Raw genomic sequence first — 19,052 nt, forward strand, 5'->3', positions numbered from 1 at the left:
GAATATTTGTATTTACATAAGTGTCTTCGCCAAATGTTCTGGAGTAGCATTCGGCTAAATTACTTACTGTCCAATCATATGCAGCCGTTTGTTCCCAGGCTACAGCACCCAAACATCTTTCTAGCACCACCTCGTGTCCAATCTTCTCACACCTGGTGAGGTCATGCTGGGAGCCCCTGAATGACCAGAGGGTATACCTCACCTTCAACCCAAGAGATCCACACACACACAGACACACACACACACACACAGTCCACTAACGCACCTGAATAATGCATTGTGTTGGCTCGTAGACAGGGACCCTGGGGAGACCAAGCAGAAGTGTGTCAAGCTGAAATGTGTGTTAAGTTATTCAGCCTCAAATATGAGAGAGCTGGGCAGAAGGGAGGAAAGAGAGAGGGAGAGGAGAGGGGGGAAGGGAGAGAGAGGGGGGAGGGGAAGGTGGGAGGAAAAAGAGAGGAGGGAGGGGAAGGTGGGAGGAAAGAGAAAGAGGAAAGGGAGAGAGAGGGGGGGAGGGGTAGGAGGAGTGGTGGGAGGGAGGGGCAGGAAGGAGGAAAGAGAGAGGGGCGAAGGGAGAGAGAGAGGGGGGGGAGGGGTAGGAGGAGTGGTGGGAGGGAGAGGCAGGAAGGAGGAAAGAGAGAGGGGGGAGGGAGAGAGAGGGGGGGGAGGGAGAGAGAGGGGGAGAGCTGGACAGGAGGAAGGTTGCCAATCCAAATGCTGTCCCAGGGCTCTGCTGTACAAACGTGGGGAGCACTGGGCACCAACAGCAGGCTGACAGCATTGGGAGGTCATCCATGTTTCATGAGGTAGAATAGCAGAAAAGCAAACATCCTTTCAGAAAACTACTAAATAATCTGAATGGCAAAGAGGTTGTCAAAAACAGGGCGTCATGCGTCGCTTTTAGAATGTAGAACAGAGATCAGCGCTTCTTCTGCCACATCCAGAGTAAGTGATATTTCCAACACTGAACTACCCTATATATATACAAATAAATCGATTCAAGATAAATTAATTAATTGTGTCCCCTCCTTGAGTCACCACCTTACCGCGGTGGAGGGGTTTGCGTGTCCTAGTGATCCTGGAAGCTATGTTGTCGGGGGCTTCATGCCCCTGGTAGGGTCACCCAAGGCAAACAGGTTCCAGGTGAAAGACCAGACAAAGCGTGGCTCAAAAAACCAACCATGAAGAAATACAACAATGGTTCCCAGTTGCCCCTGCCCGGAAGCGGGTCACCGGGGCCCCCCCCTGGAGCCAGGCCCGGGGGTGGGGCTCGATGGCGAGCGCCTGGTGGCCGGGCCTTTTCCCATGGGGCCCGGTCGGGCACAGCCCGAAGAGACAACGTGGGACCCTCTTCCAGTGGGCTCACCATCCGCAGGAGGGGTCATGGGGGTCGGGTGCAGTGCGAGACGGGCGGCGGCCGAAGGCGGGGGCCTTGGCGGTCCGATCCTCGGCTGCAAAAGTTAGCTTTAGGGACGTGGAACGTCACCTCGCTGGCGGGAAAGGAGCCTGAGCTGGTGCGCGAGGTAGAGAGTTTCCGGCTAGATATAGTCGGCCTCGCCTCGACGCACAGCGTGGGCTCCGGAACCAGTCTCCTTGAGAGGGGCTGGACTCTCTTCCACTCTGGAGTTGCCCTTGGTGAGAGGCGTCGAGCTGGGGTGGGAATACTGGTTTCCCCTCGGTTCGGCGCCTGTACATTGGGGTTCACCCCGGTGGACGAGAGGGTAGCCTCCCTCCGCCTTCGGGTGGGGGGACGGGTCCTCACTGTCGTTTGTGCTTATGCACCAAACGGCAGCTCAGAGTACCCACCCTTTTTGGAGTCTCTGGGGGGGGTGCTGGAAAGCGCTCCTCCTGGGGATTCCCTCGTCCTCCTGGGGGACTTCAATGCTCATGTGGGCAATGACAGTGAGACCTGGAGGGGCGTGATTGGGAGGAACGGCCCCCCCGATCTGAACCCGAGTGGTGTTTTGTTGTTGGACTTCTGTGCTAGACACGGTTTGTCCATAACGAACACCATGTTCAAGCATAAGGGTGTCCATATGTGCACCTGGCACCAGGACACCCGAGGTCTCAGTTCGATGATCGACTTTGTAGTCGTGTCATCGGACTTGGGGCCGCATGTCTTGGACACTCGGGTGAGGAGAGGGGCGGAGCTGTCAACTGATCACCACCTGGTGGTGAGTTGGCTTCGATGGTGGGGGAGGACGCCGGTCAGGCCTGGCAGGCCCAAACGTAATGTGAGGGTCTGCTGGGAACGTCTGGCGGAACCCTCTGTCAGAAGGAGCTTCAACTCCCACCTCCGGGAGAGCTTCGATCATGTCTCGGGGGGGGCCGGGGACATTGAGTCCGAATGGGCCATGTTCCGGGCCTCCATTGTTGAAGCGGCTGACCGGAGCTGCGGCCGCAGGGCGGTCGGTGCATGTCGCGGCGGTAACCCTCGGACCCGGTGGTGGACTCCGGAGGTGAGGGATGCCGTCAAGCTGAAGAAGGAGGCCTATCGGACTTTATTGGCTGGTAGGACTCCAGAGGCAGCTGATGTGTACCGGCAGGCCAAGCGGAACGCGGCTTTGGCGGTCGCGGAGGCAAAAACCCGGGCATGGGAGGAGTTCGGCGAGGCCATGGAGAATGACTTCCGAACGGCTTCAAAAAGGTTCTGGACCACCATCCGGCGGCTCAGGAGGGGGAAGCAGTGCTCTGTCAACACTGTATACGGTGGGGATGGTGCGCTGCTGACCTCGACGGGGGACGTCCTGGATCGGTGGAAGGAATACTTCGAAGACCTCCTTAATTCCACCAACACGCTTTCCGACGTGGAGGCAGAGTCTGGGGACATCGGGGGGGGCCCTTCTATCTCTGGGGCTGAGGTCGCCGAGGTGGTTGAAAAGCTCCGCGGTGGCAGGGCCCCTGGGGTGGATGAGGTCCGCCCGGAGTTCCTTAAGGCTCTGGATGTTGTAGGGCTGTCTTGGTTGACACGACTCTGCAACATCGCGTGGACATCGGGGACAGTGCCTCTGGACTGGCAGACCGGGGTGGTGGTTCCCCTCTTTAAAAAGGGGGACCGGAGGGTGTGCTCCAACTTTAGGGGGATCACACTCCTCAGCCTCCCTGGGAAAGTCTATTCAGGGGTCCTGGAGAGGAGGGTCCGTCGGATTGTCGAACCTCGGATTCAGGAGGAGCAATGTGGTTTTCGTCCTGGCCGTGGAACAGTGGACCAGCTTTATACCCTCCGCGGAGTCCTGGAGGGTACATGGGAGTTCGCCCAACCAGTCTACACATGTTTTGTGGATTTGGAAAAGGCGTTCGACCGTGTCCCTCGGGGGCTCATGTGGGGGGTGCTCCGAGAGTACGGGGTACCGGATTTCCTGATCGGGGCTGTCCGGTCCCTGTACGACCGGTGCCAGAGTTTGGTCCGCATTGCCGGTAGTAAGTCGAACTTGTTTCCGGTGAGGGTTGGACTCCGCCAGGGCTGCCCTATGTCACCGATTCTGTTCATTACCTATATGGACAGAATTTCTAGGCGCAGCCAGGGTGTTGAGGGGGTCCGGTTTGGTGACCTCAGGATCGGGTCGCTGCTTTTTGCGGATGATGTGGTCCTGTTGGCTTCATCGGGCCGTGACCTTCAGCTCTCACTGGAGCGGTTCGCAACCGAATGTGAAGCGGCTGGGATGCGAATCAGCACCTCCAAATCCGAGGCCATGGTAATCGACCGGAAAAGGGTGGAGTGCCATCTCCGGGTCGGGGAGGAGATCCTGAACCAAGCGGAGGAGTTCAAGTATCTCGGGGTCTTGTTCACGAGTGAGGGAAGAATGGAGCGCGAGGTCGACAGGCGGATCGGTGCGGCGTCCGCAGTGATGCGGGCTCTGCATCGGTCCGTCGTGGTGAAGAAGGAGCTGAGTCGAAAGGCGAAGCTCTCTATTTACCAGTCGATCTACGTTCCTACCCTCACCTATGGTCACGAACTATGGGTAGTGACCGAAAGAACGAGATCGCGAATACAAGCGGCCGAAATGAGCTTTCTCCGTAGGGTGTCCGGGCTCTCCCTTAGAGATAGGGTGAGAAGCTCGGTCATCCGGGAGGGGCTCAGAGTAGAACCGCTGCTCCTCCGCGTCGAGAGGAGCCAGCTGAGGTGGCTCGGGCATCTGATTAGGATGCCTCCTGGACGCCTCCCTGGTGAGGTGTTCCGGGCACGTCCCACTGGGAAGAGGCCCCGGGGAAGACCCAGGACACGCTGGAGGGACTATGTCTCTCAGCTGGCCTGGGAACGCCTTGGGGTCCCCCAGGAAGAGCTGGCGGAAGTGGCCGGGGGGAGGGAAGTCTGGGCCTCCCTGCTTAGGTCGCTGCCCCCGCGACCCGATCCCCGGACAAGCGGCAGATGACGACGACGACAAGATAAATTAATAATTTAAGTCTTATCAATAATTTCTGAGATGAATTATTGACAGGGTGTTTCTGATGTGTGTGTGTGGTATTAATGCAGCTGTAAGGAGAGGGGTGTGGCCTGAGAGAGGGCTGCCATTGGGTGGGCAAGGCTGCCATGGAAACAGGAGCTGTCACGACAAATGTGACCACTCTATTGGAGGACAAACCCCATGCGACAGAAGAGGTGATGTAGCAGCGGCAGGTCAAAGGTCAATCTGTGGCAGTCATGGTGAAGATCATCACAGTGTGTATGCTTGGTTACTTCATGGAGAGATGTACCATTTAACACTGTCCTGTATGTAGCTGAATGCCTGCTGCTGAAAACACTCCTATTGCAGAGCAGAAAACATTAGCATTTACAATGTTTTTTCTGTAAATGATCCATAAAACGGTACGATTTAACCTATGATAGAAAAATATTTATTGAACATTTACTCTATGCATCTACAAAAAAAAACAAATAAATAGAAAACACTCTTAAGACTGGTATCGGAATGCTGATGGTCTGTGTTGATGCTCCACAACCCCTGAGCATGTTGGGTAATAACACAGCCCCTGAGGATGCTGGGTAATAACAGCCCCTGAGCATGCTGGGTAATGTCTTCAGATTTTCTTCACACGCTTGCCCCTCCTGGTGCGTGACCCTCGCTGCCCCGCCACGCCCTGCTCTGCCCGCTGGTGCGGCACCTTCCCAGAAGCCCTGTGGGCCGCAAGCTCCTCCTCCACCTGGAAAACCAGGAAGTAACGGAACAAACAGAGACGATTAGGCCCTCGTTTCCTGAGTGTGGGGCGAGGGGCGGGGGGAGAGGGGCGAGAGGCGGGAGGTGTGGGACGAGGGGGTGAATATCCTGTGCCCATTAATCTTTCCCAGGGGGGTGGAGGATAGTCTGACCACAGGGCCAGACACTGATTAAATGTCCCTAATAGAGGCTATTCATCTCCCTGTGAACGCCCCGCATGTGACACCACAACATGGCACACCACCAGCCAGCTCTGCTCCAGACTTACACCGAGGAGTTCACAAAGATGCACAAGTACAGTGTTTAAGTTCAACCACTGATGATTCCTTGAGGAAAACGCTGAGCTCTCTCTGAGGACAGCAACAGCGAGGGGAAGGATTCTGAGAGAGGTTGAGCTGGTCGCTCTTTATGTTATAAAGGTACTTTTCTGTCTCACAATAATTAGCAGTCATAAATTACTGTTCAGAAATATAGTCTCGTTATTTTTAAGTAACGGGTATGCAACGGACGTGGTCTTGCTCCGCCAGGGCCGTCGTTCGCTGCCATCGGGAGTCGAACCTGCCACCTTTGGACTGCCAAGCGCAACCACTACCAGCTACGCCAAAGAAAAGCTAGCTGTTCATTAACGCGGGTGGCCCATTACATACCTGAGGAGTGAGTTTCACCAGTTCACACCGGTTACATTTAGATAGTCCTAGATTTAAATTCAGATGTTAATCACTGTCATTCTCCATGCCTCTTCGTTGAGTATATTCAGGACTAAAGATGTTTCATTTCCAACCATTAGTCATTTACATCTCTCAATCTAATAATTTATCAAAAACCCAGAACCATATAATCTTTCTCTCAGGAACAAATATGTTCATGGCTAGAATGCAAAGTCAGGGTTCAGGCTTAGACTACACTAACTGTGTAAAGGCTTCCTGTTTTACTGTACGCTGCTTGCACTGTTAAAATTCACATATTTACAGAATTTTCTGCCAAGTTAGTAGACGTCCTGTCTACATTTCATGTATCCAGTTGGCTCCAATCAAAAATGCCATAAGATACTGCTGCACACAAAGGTACTATCATCTTGTGTACCATCATGAATTAAGTGCTTGATTACATTTCACCTGCTCAGCTCCATATGGTCATGGCTCCAGCAGAACAATTACATGATTACATCCCAATTAAACAATTATCTAATGAAATCTAAATGTAGCTACAGCTTAATGGTATCTGTGCAGTAACATTAGCCTACACAATCTTCCCATCCTCAGATGACATCATGCTTGTGTTTCACACAAATGGTTTTTGAATGATTTGTTACTCAACCAATATTCTTTTTCTTGATCTGGATGATATCATTGGCCAGAGAGGATATGAATCTGGGAAGAAATGAGGTGTGTGTCGAGGGAGGAGGCAGGGAGAGGGGTGTGTGTGTGTGTGTGTGTGGGGGGGGGGGTTGTAGAAAGAGGGAGGAGAAAGTAGAGGGGCCGCATGCTGATTTGGGAACGGCTTGACTGAGTTAAGAATGAGATCATGCAGACACACAATAAAATGCCTGGAAACTGGAACAATACTGCCCTCCATTGGTCTGTATAAATGCATAAACTTCGCAAACACCCACACCAAACACCCACACCAAACACACACCCACACCAAACACACGCACAGAAACTCATACACCAAATGGCTACTCCTCGCACACGCAAAACAAACACCTACCTGTTTCACCTCCCTCTTGTCTCCTTTCTGCTTGCTTGGGGACTCTGAGAAGGTGACCAGACTGTGGGAATACGCCCGGCCAGGAACAGACGCACGCTTTTCTGGGAACCAAAACAGGAACGACCTGTCAGTATGCTGTGTCAGTCCTTCATGGGCCGAACACACACGCACACACACACGATGCTGAAAAAAGAACAGAAGAGGATGTCAGGGTCACTCGTCATCTGAAAACCATCGATTTCGTGAAATGTCACCGTGGGCCCCTGCGGTTTGCTGGTGTAGCAGAGAGGCCAGAGCAGGGGCAGAGGCAGGGGCAGGAGGGTGGGGAGGGAGGGGGGCTAAGAGAGGCCCTGGCTTCCCCAGGTGACGGTCCACCGGAGACACATCTGCTCAGGGTCACACCACCAGCGTCACGTCCGGGGGCCAGCCAGAGGGAGGGAGGTCACGGGGGGCTGAGAATGTCTGGGTTAAGAGCTCTGATCTGACAGAGCTCACTCACTGATCTACCCACGTACGCACCCCATCTTGCGGTTTGAGTGTTTGTTTATTTATCGTTAATTAATACATTTGTTTATTAGTTAACCTTTGTGTTTCCTTGGCAAGGCCTTGTCACCCCTGTGGAGCCAGAATGTGGCAGTTGGAGACGGACGTTACCTAGGGTGACGGAGGGCACCTGCTCGATGGCGGGCAGCAGGCCGGTGGAAGCCCTACGAGTCTCCAACGCCTGCTTCCACCAGCTGCCCAGCTTGCAGTGTCCCAGCCTGTCTGAGGTGCTCCTGAAGCAGACCGCCTCCTTCCTGGAGGTCCTGCCTCCTCCTGGGGACCTCTCCCGAGAGCTGCCCTCCGGGCCAGAGGGGCTGAGCTGGGGGGAGCGCGTGGGGCTGGTCCGGGGAGACAGCGGGCCTGCGGGGACCTGGAGCTTCCTGGAGCGACACAGGGGGATGTGCAGAGAGGAGTCCTCCAGGGAGAAGGGCCGCCTGTACCTCCCTGGGCCCCTGCTCTCCTGCTTCCTTTCTGGGCTGGAGCTCGTGACAGGGCTGTCCTGGTCCTCCAGCAGGTTTAGGCTGAGGTGTAGCTCAGACAGCAGGTCCTGGGTGGTCTCTGTCAGGGCACAGGAGGTCAGGATCTCTGGCTGGTCCACTGCGACCTGGGAATCCCTTCTGAAACACTCCACAGCCTCCTCTGGTGGAGGAAGGTCAGATGCTCTCTAGATACAAATAAATCAAATAAAAAATAAACATTATTGTTTATGTAAAAAGACCAAAATAGATTTTAACTATATAAACATACAAAAACTACTTTTAAGTATGTCACCAAAATAGTAAAACAAAAAACAGAAGAACTATATCAGGTGAGGATTGAGCTCTGTGAGTCTGTGACCCAGCAGGAGGGAGGTGTCTCACCTGTAATGGCCCAAGTTCCAGGAAGCACTGGGACGCAGCCCTGGAGGTCTGAGCAAGGAGCCCAGCTGGCTGGCTCTCTGAGGCTGGGCCACTGAACCCCTCGGTCGCATTGGGAGGCCCCAGGGACACGTTCCTGGACACTCCTTTGTGGTAGTCTAATTTATCTGCAAAAATGAATGCAAAGATCAAGTAAAAATCTTGTCTCTGTTAGACTGATGCAGGAGATATGTATAGAACAGTGGTTAGAGCATGTACATTGTGTATTGAAAGTAACTAATATTATTTAATAATATTATTCACAATGTATGCTTCATGTTTTGGTTCCCCACAATGTTTGGGGCTATCTCGTTATGATCAGTGACCTATGCACTTTTGTAAAGCTCTCTTTTGTAAGTCGCTTTGGATAAAAGCGTCTGCTAAATGCGTAAATGTAAATGTAAACTAATATATATTGTCTGTATTGCTACAGAGTACTAATATCACTGTGTGTAAACACACTTGACAGAATGTTTATTTTTTTATTTCTTTTAATTTGGCTGAAGATCAAGAGGTCTCTTTGGAGAAAAGGCTCTGCTAAATGAATCCATGATCCTTTATTGTTGTTTAAGTCTCACCATAGTCAGGAGTCAAGAAGTTGTGACTTTCCATTTGACACTCCAGTGTGGAGGGCACTGATTGGTTGTCTTCGTTGCTGTAGAACTGAGGAGGGAGGTTCAGCCTCCTCCGAGGCCTGCCAATCAAACAAAGCAATGTTCAACCTGCGCTACACCAGCCTGAGCAACCAGTGGAATTTAGTTTTCCAAACAAACAGACAAGACATTGACAGTTTTGATGATAACGTGTCTGGGCGTGATGTAGGTGTTGAGAGAGGGAACCTCCTGTCGAAGAGAAGACCCAGGTCTCCGCTAGCTCCAGCAGCCTCCATCAGGACCTCGCCCTCCTGGGAGGAGCGGGTCAGCACCTCCTCCACTGCCCCTGAGGAGAACCAGAGACCTCAACCCCACTGACAAACATCACAAACAACAACCAAGCTTCCCAACACCGATGGAAAAACCACCGTAGCCTCTCTGTGCATGAGCTCTCACAGTCTGAGGAGAACACCAACTCTTCCACGCTGTCCCTGCCCAGGCTGTTGAAGGAGAAATGGTCTTCGGCGCCCTCTAGTGTCAGAGTGAGGTCAGGGCATCCTGGCGGCGTTTGAGCCGAGCTCGACCTGCTCTCCTCCTCCTGCACGCTGCAGCAGTCCAACCCAGCCTCGCTGCCCAGCAGGGCGGAGATCTGCTGCAGGGTCACGGTGCTCTCGTACGCACACGGCCGCTCCCACCTCATGTGGAACAGGGACGAGGCAGAGGCGAAGGAAGAGGCGGAGTCAGGGCTCCCGACGGAGGCAGAGGGAGAGGCAGGGAAAGAGGCAGGGTCGTCCACAGATGCGGGGACCTCCTGTGAAACAAAGCTCATTAATGCTCTCACTTGGCCACACGTCTTAATTCATTACAAATAATTATGAATTTAACCCCAGAAGTGTTCATTTTACCCATTCAGTGTTTATGAAAATCCCCTCCCATGAGAAGGCCCTATGTAAACACTCCCGGCATTCAATTACATTTAACACATTCAATTAGCAAAATTGCTTAATGAAATTTCAAGCAGCACACCTCAGTCCAGAAAGGTGACTGTTCTTCCAGGTGAGTGGCGCATGGCCGCCCCTCTGTCAGCCTGTCAGACAGGCCCCCAAGGGAGGGACGGGGGAGGAGCTGGCGCAGAGCCTGGGTGGAGAGACAGGGGCAGCTCTGCCTCCTCTCTGGAGCCTCACAAAGCCACACCCCCTCCCTGAGAGAGAGGAGCAGAGAGAGAGACACCAACCCTCACCAACACTGGTTGGCAGAGCAGCAACGTAGCGCTGGTTACTGAGAGGCAGAGAGCAGGGCTGGTTACTGAGAGGCAGAGAGCAGGGCTGGTTACTGAGAGGCAGAGAGCTGGGCTGGTTACTGAGAGGCAGAGAGCAGGGCTGGTTACTGAGAGGCAGAGAGCAGGGCTGGTTACTGAGAGGCAGAGAGCAGGGCTGGTTACTGTACCTTCCTCTTGGTCTGGGGGGTGTCAGTGCACTCACAGCCTCTTTGAACAGTCGAACCAGATCGTCTGAGCACAGCTTGTTGAGATTCTGACACTTGTACAGCTGAGCCGAAAGTGGACTAAGAGGTTGCCCTGAAACAAAGGATCGAGGTAGATTTCATTTGGATTTCATTTAGAATTCGTTGAACATTTTGACTGAATTATTATTACATTTAAAAAGATTATCTTTTGTTGTTTATTTCCACAAATCAGTACCTGTCCATTTCACTGGCAGGTGTGTCTCGTCGCCTCCCGGTGGTTTAGGAGCTCTTTCTTCTCTCTCGCCCTCAGAGTCATCACCCCTCTGCTCATCACTCTGTCATAACAAAGCCAAGCAATCACCTTCAACAGACTTTCAACCGACAGTCACAAATGTCAGCGATCGGCCATGACGTGTCAGAAAAAAGATCACCTTGAGAATCCCTTGGCAGTTGGAAGCTTCCGGATGCAGGCCAAGCCTGTCACATTCCTGGAGGATGTACCTCACCGTGTCCCTCCTTCCTTTGTGACCTTTCCTCAGGAGGGCCCAAGCCCCTGACACGTGACTTCAACCCAACAAAAAACACAAACAGTGAACTCAACAGGCTAAAAACCAAACAGGAAGTCTCCTAAATCAGACATGACTTTGACTCCAGTGGGGAAAATCTGCTATCAACTTTGGGGGAGACAATTATATGACATTTTCTCAAAAGCAATTCCTGAGGGGGACACCAAAATTACTCCTGTAACACATAGCACAAAAAAGCGCCATTGTGTCCATAATCAGCAAAGCACTTTCATTGCGTACTATTAATTTTATTGAATTTACATAGTTATGTTTACAGTGATTTATTGGGGGGGGGGGGAATCCTATTTTTCCCAGGATGGGGGGGTCGTGTGGACTGTGGTCAGGTCCTGTCCCCCTCGGGATTTCCACACTCCCACAGGGAGTCAGATGGCTGAGCGGTGAGGGAGTCGTACTAGTAATCAGAAGGTTGCCGGATCGATTCCCCGCCAAGCCAAATGACGTTGTGTCATTTGGGCAAGGCACTTCACCCTACTTGCCTCGGTGGGAATGTCCCTGTACTTACTGTAAGTCGCTCTGGATAAGAGCGTCTGCTAAATGACTAAATGTAAATGTTTGACTCTACCCGTTCTGCAGGAGAACATCCACACAGAGCTTGAGGTCGAGGGTGCCTTCCACGGCCGGCCTGGTCCAGAGGAGGTACCTGAGGGCCATGCAGGGCAGCCTGCCTCGGAGCAGGCTGTGCAGGACGCAGCGATGCTGCCAGGACAGCCAGGTCGCCGCACACCTGGGGCTCAACAGCAGGTCCATGGAGCTCTGGACAGGACACACAGGCGTTGGACATTACACAGGCGTTGGACAGGACACAGGCGTTGGACAGGACACAGGAGTTGGACATTACACAGGCGTTGGACAGGACACAGGCGTTGGACAGGACACAGGAGTTGGGGAACTGCCACAGCAGTGAAGTGGTGCTGGATGGTTGGGGTGAGGGTCTGGGGGACTACGTACCGACATGTGGCCGTGGTCCAGGAGCCAGAAGCCTCGGATCTGCTGGGAGACGCTGGGTGGGATGGTGAAGGCGTTGCAGAAGGACTGCAGAAGGTCATCTTTACATTGAAGGAAGTTGGCCATGTCCAGCACAAAATACATCAGCTGGGACACATTAAGGCTCGATCACAACTGGAGAATGTAATGGATTGGAAACGTAAACAGACATAATGATAACAGTTGGAGGAGGTCCTCGTTGCTTGGATACGATGGCCTGGACAGACATGTTGTCGACGCGAGGCAGCAGAACCAGCTTCAGCAGGGCCTGCAGGTTCGGTGGAGGGTACACCTGGTCAGTGCAGTCCTCTGACGTCCAGATGGGCCCCTGCTGTTTGTCCATCTGAGCCACCATACCTTGAATTAGAGAGCTCCATCTTTCCCTCCCTCCCTCTTCCCATCTGAAGAAACAAGGACAGATAAGAAAAGAAGAAGATTGAGAAAAGACTAATTGAGGGAACTTATGAGAAGAGATGGAGAGAGAGAGGAAGGGAAGGAGGGAGATAGAGAGAGAGACAGTGAGAAAAGAGAGAGACAGTGAGAGAGAGAGAGGGAGGGGAGGAGTAATGACTCACCCAGGTGTGTTCTGACAGGCCCTGCGGTGGTTGTGATCCATCTCTCGCCACATCTGGGAGATCCTCTTCATCTCCTGAGCCTCTGACAGAGCAAGCAGCACACATCCATCAGCCAGAGCCTCGTCTCAAGGTTAACTCACTAAAGTCACACAGACAACTTTAGCTTCCTTCCTTCCCGTCGCGTCGGTGTGTCTACCTACCAGGGTGCCTGGGCAGGAGACCGGTGATGACCCACCACTGCACCAGCCTCCCCAGCCAGATGTGCTGTTTCAGGGCCCTGCGCTCCCGGTCCCAGCAGCCTCGCCCCACGGCACAGTAGCCACACGCCCCTTTGCACACCACACACGGGACCCCGAGACCTTGAGACAGAGGCCGTTAGCATGATTAGCATGGTTAGCATGGTCAGCATGATTAGCATGGTTAGCAAGGTCAGCATGATTAGCATGGTCAGAATGATTACCATAGGCCAGGACACACTAGATCAGCCATTCCCAATCTTTTCCACTTTGCTGCCCACTTACATAGCTCAAATATAAGCCCAACACATCCGTTCACTTAATTTGCGCTTATCACACATGTTTAACAACGCCAAACAGTTCGCTTCCACAGAAACATGTATTTTGTGAAAAGGTTTTCACAAACATATTTTCAAAAATATGTTTAAAAAATACATTATTTTTTTTACAAAAGCTACTTTTTGGGAGAAAAAGTAATATTATTTTCGATTTATCTCATTGTTAGCATGGCTAGCAAGATTAGCATGGTTAGCATCCGTGATCCCAAGCCAGGGGAGGTGGGGTACCGTGCCAGGGGTGTGCCAGGCTGGGTTGCCTCCTCCCCCACTGGGCCAGGGTCAGCAGGTTCCTCAGCTTCTGGAGCAGCAAGTGCACCCTGGTAAAGGAGCTCTGATCCAGGAACATCCAAAGACCCTGGCAGCGGCTGAAACCTGCGGACAGGAAGTTAGGGAGGTCAGGGGGGGGGCAAAAGGTCACAGAGGTAAGGGGGGGATCGGGGGGGTCAATCTCAAACAGGGTTGCAGCAGTGATAAGAGCCGATATCGGTAAACGATCTGCTCTGTTTGGGAGAGGGGATCCCTCACTGAATTGCTCCTTCCAAGGTTTCTTCCATTTTATCTCCTCTAATGAGTTTTTCTGGGAGTTTTTCCTTGTTGTCCTTGAGGGGTTTAGGTTGGTTGAGGGGCAGTTCTATGGCCGTAAGTGAAGCCCTCTGTGACATTTCTTATAAAAACGGCTATACAAATACATTTGATTTGAAAGTCGGCATGTACCGCCGTGTCTACTTACAGAGGGTGAGCAGCTCTTTTTTGGAAACCTCTGCCGTTCTCTGCATCCAGGCTCGGAACGTGGCAAGGCTTTCATCCAGCTCAGCATCACCACCTGACAGACAGAGAGATTCCTTTGAACACATGCGTTCTGTCTGCCACTGCGAGTTATGAGGATAAGTGGAAGAGCGTTTGGCTGCAGGTCAAGAGATCACAGGTTTAAATCCCCCCCTTGTATGTTGGATAAAAGAGCCTGCTAAACGAGCACATTATCATTACAGTCAGATGATGTGTAGGATATAACCACTCCAGGCCAGAATCTGAATCAGAATCAGAATGGGATTTATTTGTCATGAATGTTTACACAGACAAGGAATTTGCTTTGGCAGGAAGGTGCATACAATAAACATATAGGAATCTTAAATTTAAATGTGGTCTAACTATACTAAGGATACATAAACTAGCAATACTAAGTGGAATGATACATAAACTAGCGATACTAAGTGGAGTACTAGCAATACTAAGTGGAATACAATTAAAATAAAATATACAATAAAATAATAATAAGTTGCCAATTTACAATATAAAATACAATCTAAAATACAAATATTACAGGAATTGAATGTAGTGCAAAATGTAAATAGTTTTAAGACATTATGGTGGGTGGATAGCAAGACATTACTGTGGGTGGATAGCAGGGGTCTGTGTTAGAAGGTGTCTGTGTTCTCACCTTCAGCTAGCACGCTACGTAGCCAGCGCAGAATGACCCTCACGTTGTTATTGGACAGAGCCCTGGACCACTGTTCCTCCGTGACCAGCATCACGACTCTCTCTCTCACCTTGGACGTCTCTACTCTTGACCCAAGGCTGGTTTAGCATCTGGTCTGCACTTCTCTGTGTCATCAACCATCTCGGGAAGAGGGGATCCCTCACTGAATCACTCCTTCAAGGGTGTCTTTTAAGTATTCCTGTGAGTTTTTCCTTGTCTTGTTTGAAGGGTTTCAGGTTGGTTTCGGTGCAGTTCTATGAGCCTACTGTATCTGAAGCCGTCTGTGGGCTGTGCAAATCAAATATGATTTGATTTGACGTGACAGTGAAGCTTTAATACATACCTCAGTCATCTGTAGCAAGCTGCTTGGATGGCACGCACAGATAAAACATGCTACTTTATTCTCTATTTCAATAGGCCGTACTGCACCTAATCCCCTCATATCCACAGTTTATTTCAGTAAATCCAAGTGAAGGGGAATGGATGCATTAAATAAATGAAGGTTGAACCACAACACTGCAGCATCAGTCAATAACAACTCACATCAATTAGGATTACTGACATTTAGACATTTACATGAGATCACATAAGACAGATACAGCTTCAGACGCCCAAGACCATGTTGTGTATAGATACCGGCAAACAGCTATATTTAGGTAACAAGGAGTGGTGCTTAGCCTAATAAAGCTCCTCAAAACACAAAAAATGTCTACTACTATGATCCACGATCAACTCTGTGATCTTGAGAACAGTAGTTATTTAACCCTACAGGTGCTGTAAAGTAAACAGTTAACAGTATGGACTGGGGCAGTTACCTGTCATCGTGGTGGCGTGCCTAAGGATCCTGTCCTCGGTGGATCTGCTGACTGGGCCAGTGTCCACAGTACAGTTCTCTTCTAACACAAGCTCCTTTGGAGCAAGGTAATCCAGTAATCTCTCTCTGTAAACATCTCATTGGCTGATTGACCGTCTGTGTGCGTGTGGCGCCACACATACACCCACTTTCTCACAGTAGGTGAATGTGACTTGGCTAATTAGCTAGTACAACTAGTAAGATACCATAAAAAATTAAACATTTTAACCCAAGCACCACAGGTTTGAGAAGAGTTTTTAGCTCTGCATACATTAGATTTTAGTCTAATCTGCATGCATTTATCCGGTCCTAAATCATTAGGACTTGTGTGTTGCTCAATGTCACGCACATGGAGTCTGGTCTGGCCAGTACTACTCCGATCTGATGCCCCGAGATTTGTACAGGTGACAGAAGGTGAGTCAAAATCCTGGAGGGCTGATTAATGATTAGAGGAGATTAGCAAGAGGGTGAGCGCTAGGCCAGCAGACTCACTCAGATGCAGCCGACATCCAAACGTCTGCTCTGTGTGTGACCGTTGCTAGCCTTCCTTTACCGCCTCTCGAGGATAAGCGCTACAATGACCGTCAGCATAGCGAGATAAGGAAAGAGAGAGAGGACGTACAGGACTGACCATGTGAACGTTTCCCAGAATAAGGTAGGTGATGTGGGCCTATGCAGCTTGTCTGTGGGGATGGTCTGTGTTCGGTAAACTGGGCGGATGGAGGGAATGTTTGTCGGTTAAGTGAGGGTGCGTTTTTTTATTTCCTCCTGCCTTGGAGAGAACCCAGGTGTTGTGATGCATTGTGTTGTCAAGCCATTCCATCAAAGCGACACGTGTCTGATATCAACTATTGGATGTTTTTGGAGTAGGCTATTGTTGCAGGTATTTTCTTGTTCTAAATTTACAAAGGTTGTTAAGAGTTGTTGGGTGAACCTGCAGTAGGTCAAATCATTTTTAATTCATTTCTAAAAATGGGCTAATTTAGATTTAACACAGGTTTTCAGAAACCGTTTTGTTATAAGTGATATGGATTTATTTCATTTCTCAGGCCGGCCAAAAGCTACAAATGGAGCGTGTTGAGGATATGGATCATATCCAATAAACTAAGCTGCTTATGTGTTACCTTCAGAGGGTTCCGATCCATGACCTTTCCCCCTCCCCAAAGACACCCTAAACCATCTAGATCCCAACCCATCCACCACCTCTCCTCCACCCACCGCTATCCAACCAGGACCTCGAATGGAACTACCAAACCCGATCTAAGATGGCCGTCTTAAAGGTGAAATTCACCAAGACCAGCCGGGACAAGCTTGCCCAGGTTCTGTGGATCTTGAACTGGATCTCTGTGGTGACAGGGGTCATCTTGTTCAGCCTGGGTCTGTTCCTCAAGGTGGAGATCAACAAGCGCTGGGAGCTGATGGCTGAGAGAGACATCCAGTACGTCCCCAACATGCTGATCGCCGTGGGCCTCGTCGCCTGTGGCATCAACTTCCTGGGTGGGAAAATCTGCTACGACTGTGTGGACAACACCAAGTTCCTGCGCTGGAAACTCCTGATGCTCCCGTACATTGTCTGTACTTTCTTCTTCACCTTCTCCGTCCTGGTGGGGGCGCTCATGTGCTACGGGATGCGCAGCGAGCTGGAGGAGTCTCTGACCCTGGGGCTCCGGGACGCCATGCGCTACTACAAGGACACAGACACGCCGGGGCGGTGCTTCCTGAAGAGCACTGTGGACCTGCTGCAGATCCAGTTCCAGTGCTGTGGGAACGCGGGTTTCAAGGACTGGTTCCAGATCCAGTGGGTCAGCAGCCGCTACCTGGACCTGAGCAGCAAGGAGGTGGTGGAGTGAGTAGATCCTGCGTGCCTGTTGTCCTCGTGATCTCGTGATCCTGGCTCACACTGGGTGACTCGAGGGGCGTGTTGCTTCTGGGCTCGTCAGGGGGTCATACTGTAGGTAGAACCACTTCTACGTTGAGATTATTATCGATACACGTAAAGATGCACGCCCCAGGAAGTCACTGGGTAGAGCACACTACTAAGGTTAACACAGGGGCCTGGGTTTGATTCTGGCACGGCCCATTTCCTGCATGTCTTCCTCTCTGTCTGTCTGTCTCTCTCTCTCTCTCTCTCTCCACTTTTGTCTCTCTCCATCTGTCTCTCTCAATACAAATAAAGCTGTAAAGGCATGAAAAAAAACAAGTAAATAAAGAAAACATCGGAAACAGCACATGAGTGTTTGTTTTTGTCCTTTTCCTGGCGTCCAGCCGTCTGCGGAGCAACGTAGAGGGGAAGTACCTGATGGACGGGGTGCCCTTCAGCTGTTGTAACATCGACTCCCCCCGGCCCTGCATCCAGCACCAGATAACCAACAACTCAGCCCACTTCAACTACGACTACCAGACAGAGGAGCTGAACCTGTGGATGAAGGGCTGCCATCAGGCCCTGCTGGAACACTACACCAGCATCATGCAGTCCATCGGTCTGATCGTCCTCATCATCTGGCTGTTCGAGGTCAGAGACACCGTGCTGGAGAAACAATGAGTTGTGTTTTGATCTGTGAGGATTGTAATCTGTTTTGAGGGAGACGAAACACAAAGGTGTGTGCGTGTGTTTGTGTGTGTGTGTGTGCTTGGGCTGTGTTTCCAACTGTGACTTTGTGTATTCTGACTGTGAGGGGAGGACCATTTCTCTCTTCCTTTCATGCTTAGTAGTATTGTTCATTCACTTTGCACGCTGCCTAATCCCTCCCCTAAATCTCTGTTGTAACATTATCTCCGGGTTATCCACCCAGCTTTCTCTGTGGACACGCCCCTTGTCCTCGGTCGGATCATGAGTAACAGTCCAAAAATACCCTTGCCACACCCAGTTTTGCTTTAGACATTTAAAAAGTATATATCACTGTTCGTGAGCTATGATTACTACCAGTGTCCTATACTGTACATGCATTATACAGAGTAAAAGGCCTTTTTACATTTGGCTTTTTATTCCTTTAGCACTCGGTTTTGTTCAAAGTGACATTTACTAAAGAGCAGCAGATAAAGGATCAGAAGTATATCTTTCTTGTCCTTCTCTCCGTCCTGCAGCTGTCGGTGCTGACGGGGGTTCGCTACCTCCAGACCTCCCTGGAGAACCTGCTGAGGCAGGGGGACCCCAACTCTGAGTCTGAAGGTTGGCTGCTGGAGAACAGCTTTGTGGAGACGGCCCGCTCCAACTTCAACATCATTAAGAGCCTGGGGAAGAACAACCAAATCCACACGGCCGACAACGGCGACCCCAACATGGACGTCCCCTCCACGGCCCACTATGGCCCCGATAACTTGCCCCCGAGCAGACACCCGTGGAGGGTTGACCACGGAGTTGAGACCTCGTCTCAGAGCCCCCTCTCCTGAGAGCCCCCCTCTCCTGAGAGCCCCCCTCTCTGAGAGCCCCCCTCGCCCCAGAGCCCCGTCTCCTGAGAGCCCCCCTCTCTTGAGAGTCCCCCTCACCCCAGAGCCCTCTCTCCTGAGAGCCCCCCTCGCCCCAGAGCCCCCCTCTCCTGAGAGCCCCCTTCTCGAAGACAGAAACAAACATGGCTACCGTCGTCATTCTAACAGCCTTGTCCCGGAGAACCTTCCTATCTTAGCATCATGAGGCCTGTCA

General features: G+C 51.3%; 1 protein-coding gene across 1 annotated transcript; it reads left to right on the forward strand.

The window, feature by feature from the left end:
* Positions 1 to 15,881: 15,881 nt before the first annotated feature.
* On the forward strand, positions 15,882 to 18,802 carry LOC124488635 (photoreceptor outer segment membrane glycoprotein 2-like). The gene is made up of 4 exons (XM_047051358.1): positions 15,882 to 16,067; positions 16,462 to 17,258; positions 17,678 to 17,924; positions 18,497 to 18,802. Exons 2-4 carry the CDS (start codon positions 16,678 to 16,680, stop codon positions 18,800 to 18,802), a joined length of 1,134 nt encoding a protein of 377 aa, XP_046907314.1. The 5' UTR covers positions 15,882 to 16,067; positions 16,462 to 16,677.
* The last annotated feature ends 250 nt before the right edge of the window (positions 18,803 to 19,052 follow it).

This window comes from Hypomesus transpacificus, chromosome 3 (assembly GCF_021917145.1).
Source record: "Hypomesus transpacificus isolate Combined female chromosome 3, fHypTra1, whole genome shotgun sequence".
NCBI lineage: Eukaryota > Metazoa > Chordata > Actinopteri > Osmeriformes > Osmeridae > Hypomesus > Hypomesus transpacificus.

What these genes read in the sequence shown, in the direction of transcription:
- LOC124488635 (XM_047051358.1), top strand. Translation starts at nt 16,678, where the DNA reads ATGGCCGTCTTAAAGGTGAAATTCACCAAGACCAGCCGGGACAAGCTT. An exon ending in AGCAGCAAGGAGGTGGTGGA is followed by an intron (nt 17,259 to 17,677) that starts GTGAGTAGATCC and finishes CCTGGCGTCCAG; the next exon opens with CCGTCTGCGGAGCAACGTAG. An exon ending in TCATCATCTGGCTGTTCGAG is followed by an intron (nt 17,925 to 18,496) that starts GTCAGAGACACC and finishes TCCGTCCTGCAG; the next exon opens with CTGTCGGTGCTGACGGGGGT.